This window comes from Impatiens glandulifera, chromosome 4 (genome assembly GCF_907164915.1).
Source record: "Impatiens glandulifera chromosome 4, dImpGla2.1, whole genome shotgun sequence".
NCBI lineage: Eukaryota > Viridiplantae > Streptophyta > Magnoliopsida > Ericales > Balsaminaceae > Impatiens > Impatiens glandulifera.
In genome coordinates this window covers 49,521,206-49,531,825 of record NC_061865.1, presented here as the reverse complement: position 1 = coordinate 49,531,825, position 10,620 = coordinate 49,521,206, and the positions used below count along the sequence as shown (strand labels likewise).

Here is a 10,620-nt window from a genome sequence, read left to right as displayed (position 1 = left end):
CTTTGATGTCAAAATTGAGAAATGTTGATTTGAAATCCAAATGGTGGATCTCCCATCCACTGTGAGTTGCGATGACAATAATTAACCTGACTGTGTCAAGTTTCGTTATTGGTGTAAAGGTCTCCTCAAAGTCAATGTCTTACTTCTGCACGTAGTCTTTTGCTACTAATCTCGCTTTGTGCTTGAAGATGTTGCATTTGATGTCTATTTTCAACTTGAAAACCCTCATTAACTCGATAGTCTTGTGACTGGGTGATAAGTCGGTAGGGGTGAGCATAATATGGGTTTACCCAAACCCAACCCTAACCCAAACCCAAAATATTAATTTAGGTTGGTTAATATGGGTTGGGTTGTGTATGGGTTGGGTTGAGTATGAATTGAGTTTAATTTGGGTTGGGTTAGGGTTACCCAAATTACCCAAATTATATAAATTTAGTTTAATTCTCTATTATTAATCCAATATTAACTAATCATCTTCCAACTTTAAGTCGGACACGTTTTTGACATATTTAACATATTTTTCATATGTTTAACACGTTTTTAATATTTTTAACACGTTTCACTTATAACATGTTTTTCACACGTTTAACACGTTTTTTACACGTTTAACACATTTTTCATACGTTTAACACGTTTTTCACTCGTTTTCACTTTTTTGACACGTTTTCACGTTTTTGACACGTTTAACATGTTTTCACGTTTTTGACACGTTTAACACGATTTTGACATGTTTAACACATTTTCACACTAATAACACGTTTTTCACGTTTTTGTCACGTTAAACACGTTTTTGACACGTTTAATACGTTTAACGCGTTTTTGACAAGTTTAACACGTTTTTTACGAGTTTGACACGTTTAACACGTTTTTAACATATTTAACACGTTAACACATTTTTGATAAGTTTAACACGATTTTCACGTTTTTGGCACGTTTAACACGTTTTAAACATATTTAACACGTTTTTGATAAGTTTAACACGATTTTCACGTTTTTGGCACGTTTAACACGTTTTTGGCACGTTTAACACGTTTTTGGCACGTTTAACACGTTTTTGACATTTTAACACGTTTTACACATTTAACATATTTTTGACATGTTTAACATATTTTTTTGCACGTTAACACGTTTTGATAAGTTTTAACACGTTTTGTCACGTTTAACACGTTTTGTCACGTTTAACACGTTTGACATTAAACGTGTCAAAAATGTGAAAAACATGTTAAACGTGTCAAAAACGTGTTAAACGTATCAAAATGTGCCCAAAACGAGGAAAACATGTTAAACGTGCCAAAAACGTGGAATATGTGTCAAAACGTGTTAAACGTGCCAAAAACGTGAAAAACGTGAAAAAACATGTTAAACATGTTACAAACGTATTAAACGTGTTAATAATGTGAAAAACGTGAAAAACATGTTAAACATGTCAAAACGTGTTAAACATGTCAAAACGTGAAAATGTGTCAAAATGTGTTAAATGTGTCGTAATCGTGAAAAATGTGTCAAACGTGTTAAAAACGTGTTAAACATGTCAAAACATGAAAATAGTGTCCAACGTGTTGAATGTGTGAAAAACGTATTAAACGTGTCGAAAACGTATTAAACGTGTCGAAAAGTGAAAAAGGTGTCAAAAACGTGTTAAACGTCTCAAAACATGGAAAACGTGTCAAAACGTGTTAAACGTGCCAAAAATGTGAAAAACGTGTGAAATGTGCCAAAAACGTATTAAACGTGTCGAAAACGTGTTAAACGTGTCAAAACGTGTCAAAAACGTGGAAAACGTGTGAAACGTGCCAAAAATGTGAAAACGTGTGAAATGTGTCAAAAATGTGAAAGATATGTAAACGTGTCAAAACGTGTTAAACGTGTTAAAACGTGTTAAACGTGCCAAAATGTGTCAAAATGTGTTAAACATGTCGAAAATGTGAAAAAAACGTGTCAAAACGTGTCAAACGTGTCAAAAACGTGTTAAACATGCCAAAAACATGAAAAACGTGTTCAACGTGTTAAAATGTGTTAAACGTGTCAAAAACGTGTTAAACGTGTCAAAAACGTGTTAAACGTGTGAAAAACGTATTAAAAATGTCAAAAACGTGAAAAACGTGTTAAACGAATAAAAATGTGTTAAATGAATCAAATAAATGTTAAATAAAAAAATAAAAATAAAATAATTTGGGTTACTCAACCCATACTCAACCCAACCCATACCCAACTCATATTAGTAAATAATATGGGTTGAATTATGGGTTGGGTAAATTTAATTTGGGTTGAATATGGGTTGGGTAATACGGGTTGGGTTTACCCGTTTGCTCACCCCTATAAGTCGGTGAACTCCCATGTTTTGTTCTTCCTGATGTACTCGAGCTCTTTGAACTTCTTTCAATGGTCCTTCATCTGGTTATTTGCTCCATTGTCAATGTACCATATGTCGGCATGATTATACTCATCGCCATTTGTGAGGAGGTTCGTCGTGACTTTCTCTTCATTGTAAAACACCACCTCTAGTTCCTTTTTAGACGATTTTTACACGAACTCTTTGAGGTTTGTCTCCTCATCTCCGAGCAAAGAATTTGTCACTCCTTTAACAAACAATAATGTTGGATCCTCGTCATAAAAGCTAGTGAGGTTTGCCTCATCCTAGGGCCTTTTGTTAGGGAACTCGATCGCGTAGTGTCCGTACTTTTGACAAGTGTAACACTTCATTGTGCTCTTGTCTTTGCGGGGATTGGTGTCTTGTTGTCGAGATAAGTTTCTCCACGACGTTACCCTCGACCTTTCCCTTTTCCACGACCTTGGTTTCTCCACTATTGCCGCTTTAACTCGACGATCTAGGAGAAAAATTGGTTTCTCCTCTTTTTGTCATTCATGACATCCATTCATCATGTGTGAGAAATAGATTCTCCTCCTCTTGGTCTCCTTAGACGCGAAGTCTCTCCTCGTAGACTTTGAGACTACTAACGATCTCCTCGACGGTCATATTCTTGAGGTCACTAAATCATAGTTTTAAAATCTGGCCCGGTCATCAATCCGGTGAAGGGACTGGGTCACTAGGTTACTATTTCAACTAGTGGGTCAACTGGTTCAACTAGTGGGTTTTATATAATAATAATAAAGCCACGAGTTTTATACTATTTCAACTAGTGGGTCAACTGGTTCAACTAGTGGGTTTTATATAATAATAAAGCCGCGAGATTTTATTTAAACCAATGAATACCTCCACCCTTTATCAATTTTCCGCAATAAGGACAGATGAGTCCCTTTTTCATTTTTGTTAATTACTATGTCTTCTCTACAATGAGCCCATGCATGATCAACATTTCCTCTTACAAAAAGTTAAGATTGTACACTTGAAGAATTTGGTGTTGCATTTATTGGTGTTTCTCGAACAGAATCCATGATTATACTACACAAAAAGATAATCCAGAGACCTAATAATCACTATATGAAGTATGAACCTCAAAATAATATCAAACTAATGTCATCAACTATATGAAGTATGAACCTCAAAATAAGCCAGATTTTGACAAGAAAATGATGACAATAACTTAAAATAAGTTGAAATAAAAGAGATTTAACTGGATTATGTAAGAGACAATTCTTCAAATCAAACTACAGCTTCCGATTTTTTGATAAATATGTTTTTATTTAGAAAAGAAACTAGGTTTAAGTTATGACTTACAATGCCACCTTAAATCTTTTTATTAGTTTGGTAAAAGCGGAATTAGCTAGTTCAAGTAGAAGGTGGAGCTTGAGGTGAATGAAAGAGTTTGACATTCTCAGTATCTAGAACTCTATTCTACCCACATGGAACTAGAAATAGGTAAACCCAATGGAAACCAAAAAACGAGGAAAGAGGAACTGAGAGAGTGATAAGTGAGAAAGAAAAGAAGATATTTTTTTAAATAAGATAAACCCACTAGGTTAACCCGGACAGCTGGATTTCTGGTCCAATCGGCGAGTTGACCGGGTTTAACTAAGTTGATTGCATTTCTAATTTTTTTCATCAATCCATCCTAGTTTGATGATCGGTTCATCGGGTTTATCGGTCCTACCGGCGGGCCGAGCCGAGTTTCAAAACTATGCACCAAATTGCTCGATCGTAGTAACAATATGCATGTATTTTTATGGTATGACTCTAAGGACCTTATTGACGACGGAGATCTGCTCCACCCTCTCTCCCAACGAGCAGATATCAGTCACAATATATGTCAATTTCATGGAAAAATCTTCCACCGACTCCCCGTTCTTTGTGTGAATCTCCTCGAAGTGTGTCTTTAAGGTTTGCACTCTTACCTCTTTGACTCCCTCCACTCCAACATACATCGTCTTTAGCGTCTCCCACGCTAACTTGGCAGAATTTTTCTTGCCCACCATGAGAAGGACGTCCTTAAGGAGCGCTTGATAGATGGAGACGAGATCCATTATATCCTTTTGTTCTTCGAGCATCACGGCTTCTCAAACTCCTTGTGTTTGTAAGTTTACCCGCATCTTCAATTCCTACACCGAGTAGTTACTCTTTGTGAGTAACGGAGCGTCATGTTCCCTTATCTTCCGGTCTTTATTATCGTTGCATCTCGAGTTGATTTTGACGACATGTTCTTCAGATAGGCTCTAATACGAAATGTTGGTTCCGATTATCGGATCTTCTAAGAACAATGATGAAGAAAGGAAAATAAGGACAAATTGGGAAGAACAGTGATATATATGTTGATGAGGAAAAGTTTTAATGGTCTTTAGTGTTGTATATTAACTTTTGCAAAAAAACCTTTTTAAAGAGTAAATTAGCCTAGAAACACTAAACTACTTATACATAAAAGCTCAAATTCATTAATAATTAAATAAGCTCTAATTTCATAAAAGACAATAAAAGATAATAAAGATCCACGGCGTTTAAATTTGTTAATAATCAATGTCTAGACACATAAAATATGAGAATTTCTATATGAAGATGTCTAGACACAAAAAATGTGAGAATTTCTATATGAAGAGTGGGCTACAAAGAGAAAAATAAGAAGTTCCAATGAAGTATAACTATTGGAGGTGATTCAAGTATATATAGACTTTATTTTGTTAACATAAAACAACTAGAAAAAATTGAAGAATTTATTAACTAATTGAAGCTCTATGACATGACTACTCCTTCATGACGAATCAACAAAATATTTGGAACAAGTATCTTTAAAAACTCAACTCTAATACCAGCTCTAATACCATATTAAACTCATTGCTTGGTGTTTTGATATCTGATCTCGAGCGTGAAAAGCATCATGTAATATTGCCTTGCATCACGTGAGCACACATCGCTAGTTAAACTTTAGATCCTCTCTAAACCGGTTCCCGTCCATCTCGGCTCAGATTATATAAATTATGTCTTTTTTATAGGTATTAAATTATATGTAACATTGTGTTAAACTTGAATTATAAATTATCTTTCTGAGTTCTTTATTTTAAGAAACGAGTTCTTGATTGCTGGGACCGAGTTTGGAATTCTATAATCAAAGGCATCGGAAGAGTTTTGTAGTGGAGAATTTGAGATGAGGGGAAAAGAAGAATCAATGGTGAGAAAAGATTAATGTTGGTCTATACCAAACAGTCCAAAATAAAGGTTCAAAACCTAAAATAAAATAGGGGTGAAGAACTTCCACAAGATAATTCAAATATTTATTTTCATATATCCTTTGGAAAGAAAGATCAGCCTTATATAGCTGTTGTCTTGTCCCACAATATTCAGAATTATTGTTGTAACAACATAATAGAATTCGGTTTGAGAAATATAAGAAAAGGGAAACAAAACATAATATTAAAACAAAAAACAGAAATGTACCCAAGTGCACACTAGGACCAATGAAGGGTGCTGGAATTATTCTAAGACCGATGCATTAATTTGGAGACACGTAACATTATCTCCCCCTTCAAAGTTCGTCGCCCTCGACGATAAGACCGTGACCTGGTCAGCCTCTAATTTGCATCCTCAAAACTTCAAAGAGAACTTTTTTCTCTTGCTGTTCAGTCGGATTTTCAGCAGGTCCAGCAAGTGTTGTAGTGTAGGACCACAATCCTTAAAAACCTTCAGTAGCATCCTTTCAATAGTGGAGTTGGCCGGGATCTAGTGCAGATATGAAAATAACGTCTTTCAGCTACGCTTATACACTATGGTGTTATCAAAAATCCAGAACCAATCTTTCTTTCGGCCCAGCACCTTATGAGCAGCCAAGCAGCCATTCTTCTTCTGATTATACTCTAGAGTGTCTTCAAATATCCAAGCCTAGTCCTTTTTCTAGACCAGCAACACAGGGGCAGCCAAACAGCTATGGCTTCTAATTACTCTCTTGGCTGGTGGTCGGTTTTTGGGTTGCTGGAATAGAGCATTGAAGCCTTCGATTATGTGCTGGAAATCTATAGGAATGTCTTTCGATGTCATTGTCGTGAGTGAACCAATTTGGCATTCGTTCTTACTCTTTATTTGCACTATGGCATCAACAATATATTTTCCCAAGGCTTCTCCCGCTGGTCGCCTTGTATCATGTTGACCTGTTCCCGAGGCATACCCTGTTGGACCGTGAATGTGTGCAAAGAAATTGTTGGTTCATCCCCTGTCTCAAGCAGCAAAGGTGGATAATCACAAACTGGTTCTTGAGTGGGTTCTTGAACTTCTTGATGATTAGCCGAGTCCATGAATAATTTGGATTTGCTGCTTGGTTAGACCGTGTTAACATTAGATGACTTGGGCAGCAGTGGTGCTTCAGCATTGTACAAGGGCCTGTTGGACCTGAATATGTTTCTTAGACTTGGACAGTACTGACCTGCTTCAAGTTCATCCGTTGTCTTATGGGGTGTCGTGTATGGACGGACCAAATCGCAGCAAGAGATCTCTCTTGAATAAATCCCACGATAAGGCTTCTCTAAGGTTGCGGTTCTGCAAATATGACTCATACCATATTCTTGCTTTTTTGAAAAGTGAATGCAGAAAATGTCCAGTTTCGTGGCATCATTCGTCTTGTCCACCCTAAAGAATTGCTAGGCATATATAAGTCAGCCCTACACATTGGACCCATCAAACCGAGGAAAGTCGACCTTGGTTAGCCGGGTTGGAGGAACATAGTGTGTGTCGCGATTTTGGCCAGGGTGTTGGGGCCTAAACGGGGAAGGACCGTGGCAAGAATTATCATTGTAGGGTCTGTTGTGGGGATCTTGCCCATTTCCAGATGCCCCGCTCTCAAAGGCTGTCATTCGTTCTTCAGCCGCATCCAATCTTCGGTCTATTGCAGCTTGCATAGCAGCTGTTTGTTGGGACAAATTTTCAATAAGGGCTTTAAGCGCATCCATTTCTGCATGCTGGCGAGTTTTTAGCATTTGGAGAATCGTCCACCTCTGATACCAATATGTTAAGCTTGGAATTATAACTTAGCTTTTTGAGTTCTTTATATCAAGAAACGGGTTCTTGATTGTTGGGACCAAGTTTGAAATTCTGTAATCAAGCGCAGCGAAAGTAATATGAAAAGAGAATTCAAGGTTAGAGGGAAGAAAAAACAAAGATGAGAAGAGAATACTGCTAGAATATACCTAACAATCCAAGATAGAGGTTCAAGACCGAGAATATAATTAAGAGTAAGAATTTTCACAAAGTTTTCATTCATACGAAAAAGGGGGTGGGCATCAGCATATATAGCGGTTGAATTACCCAAGAGTAGACGGTTACAATTCTGTTACAACAACTTTTAGAGACTTAATCAACAATCAGTTTTGTGGTAAATAGAAAAACAGAATTCAAATATTGTTATGCTACGAAAATAGAATTCCCGACCGAGTCTCTAGCCCAAGTGTTCCATAGGACCGTGGAGGGTGCTGTTTCTTATTCGTGGACCGTAACACATTGTTTTTTGTCATCTAAGTTCTCTGTAATTTAACGTATATTTAGTCTCCAACATTTTTTCCCAAATTGGAGTACTTTGCGGATATGTGATAAATGAAATGTTGACTGGTAAAAAAAAGAAAAACCTTATTGATTAACAAATAAAAAAGAATTATATGGACATATCCTAAACAAATTTGAAAACTAGCTCTTACCAAACTATATGACTATATATATAGTTCGTTTATCCAATTGTCTATAGATAAAAAAAAAGGATAACAACTATATGTAATTCAGGGAGGGACAAACAATACAAAGAATGGTAGTAAAGTTATTGATTTATCTACTTTCTATATGGCTATTCACACCTCATTGTCAAGGTTTATTTACTTCTCTTTTTTATTTCCTTCATTATTGTTCTTACATTTATGTATTTGTTTTTCAAGGATGGTTAATCCTATCCTAGTTAGAAACCTCATCATAAATAAATCGCTATTAAAATATCAAAGTAATGAAAATTCACAATGATCCTTTCCTAAGAGCTCAAGAGCTTTCTTGTTGTTATTTGTTGGATTTTTCCTCGCATAGTCGGACTTAGTTAAGAAACTTGCTAAATTCGTGTTCTTGTTTCTCGATATTGTTGGGCTTCCTCATTACATACTAAATATATACTCATCTCGTGTTATGTAGGCAGACATAAATCATGGGAAGATGAGTATCCGTTCATCAAACCAGCAAGCTCTTTCTTGGACGGTGACCATGACTACGACTACATCATTGTTGGTGGTGGCGCTGCAGGTTGCCCTTTAGCAGCCACTCTTTCTCACAACTTTCGAGTTTTGTTGCTAGAAAGAGGAGATGTTCCATTTGATAACGTTAACATCTCACATTTCGACAACGTGATCTATAACTTGATGGACACGTCACCTAAATCCGCATCTCAAGCTTTTGTTTCAACCGATGGTGTTCCAAACAATAGGGCTAGGGTCTTAGGTGGGGGAACATGCATCAATGGTGGTTTCTATAGTAGAGCAAGCACAAGGTATTTTCATCATGTAATAAAATATCGAACTTTATTGATCATAATTCAAATTTGAACTTAATTATTTTGTTGTAGGTATATTGAGGAAGCAGGTTGGGATGTTGAACTTGCACACAATTCATATACATGGATTGAAAGACAAATTGTCCATCAACCAAAAATCAAACTATTTCAAAGGACCTTTCTAAATGGGCTTCTTGAAGCTGGGGTCTTGTCATTCAATGGATTCACCTATGATCATCATTATGGAACCAAAATTACTGGAACAATTTTCGATAAGTACAATCGTCGTCACACTGCCGCGACATTGCTTGCTTCTGGGAAATTCGAAAACCTTGAGGTTCTAGTCCACGCCACCGTTCAAAAACTTCTATTTACTAAAATTGGTACGTCGTTTTCTCTTTTTCCTTTTCGAAAAACATCACGACAAAAATAAATATATTTTATTTGACAAGTTTTACAAATACCCAATTTAGGGAAAAGATTACTTGTAACTGGAGTAGAGTTTGAAGATGAAAATCAAATTCGACATCAAGCATTCTTGTCCAATGACAAAGGAATGAAGAGTGAAATAATATTGTCAAGTGGGACAATTGGTAGCCCTCAAATATTACTTCTAAGTGGTATTGGACCTAGAGATGACCTTTTAAAATTAAACATATCAATGGTCCTAGAAAATGGGTTTGTTGGGAAAAGCATGTTTGATTGCTCAACCAACTATGCCTTGGTTCAAATTGAAGGAAACGTTGACATATCGCCACCCCAAGTTGTTGGAATTGCAAAGGAAGGTGTGTTTATAGAAGCTTTTGGTGGACTCAATTTCCCAGCGAAAGTCATTCAGTTTGGTCAAGAACACGATTCAACTAAGGTTTGCATATATATCCTATACTAAACAAGATAATAAAAGTATGTTATGATGAGTTATAGTAATTCATTTTCTTTATGATTAAACCAATGTAGAAAACATTACAAGCAATGCATGTCAATAGTGGACTAAATGAAATATCTTTTAAGAAAGAATTGGGGGGAGGTTATCTTTTATCAAAAATTTCCAAACCCATCTCAAGGGGGCAAATGAGCTTGATCAGCAAAAGTGTATATGACCAACCCTTGGTTACCTTCAATTACTATAGAAGCCATAATGACTTGTCAATATGTGTGAGCGGTTTACAATTGTTGAGAAAGATTGTGAGAACAGATTCCTTCAAAAACATCACCAACAACCACAAAGAATCAAATGGACCTTCAATCGATTTTGATGGTGAAGAATCCTTACAGAAGTTGTGCAAGGAAACTGTGCGCACCGTTTATCACTACCATGGAGGTTGCAATATGGGTCGTGTGGTGAACAATGAATACAAGGTCTATGGGGTCGATAGGCTTAGGGTTGTTGACGGTTCGATATTTGATGAATCACCGGGCACCAATCCTCAAGCCACGTTAATGATGATTGGAAGGTATGATCATCATCCACAACAACTAATTTGTGCAACAATAATGACAACTTATGATGTTTATACTATACATGTTCTAAAGATTCCTCATTTTGTCTATGAATATAGGTACATGGGAGTCAAGATTTTAATAAACAGGCTTGGGATAAATGCAGATAAGATATGAAGCCAAGATAAAAAAAATAACTTGTAATAAGGTGATCAGGACTAGTACTAATTAACATTGATCATCATTAAATAATTAATGTGGATTGAAGTCCAACTACCTTTTC

The 10,620-nt window shown here is 36.3% G+C and overlaps 1 protein-coding gene across 1 annotated transcript; it reads left to right on the top strand.

The window, feature by feature from the left end:
• The first annotated feature begins 8,160 nt into the window (after positions 1–8,160).
• On the top strand, positions 8,161–10,514 carry LOC124935317 (protein HOTHEAD-like). The gene is made up of 6 exons (XM_047475757.1): positions 8,161–8,232; positions 8,543–8,912; positions 8,970–9,280; positions 9,350–9,762; positions 9,855–10,351; positions 10,457–10,514. The coding sequence occupies exons 1-6, from the start codon at positions 8,172–8,174 to the stop codon at positions 10,512–10,514; spliced, it is 1,710 nt and encodes a 569-aa protein (XP_047331713.1). The 5' UTR covers positions 8,161–8,171.
• Positions 10,515–10,620: the final 106 nt, after the last annotated feature.

Bases quoted from the DNA above. Each gene is read 5' to 3' on its own strand.
- LOC124935317 (XM_047475757.1), top strand. From the start codon at position 8,172: ATGGTAGTAAAGTTATTGATTTATCTACTTTCTATATGGCTATTCACA. The intron at 8,233-8,542 runs GTTTATTTACTT...CGTGTTATGTAG, and splicing joins ATTCACACCTCATTGTCAAG to GCAGACATAAATCATGGGAA. The intron at 8,913-8,969 runs AAAATATCGAAC...ATTTTGTTGTAG, and splicing joins AGGTATTTTCATCATGTAAT to GTATATTGAGGAAGCAGGTT.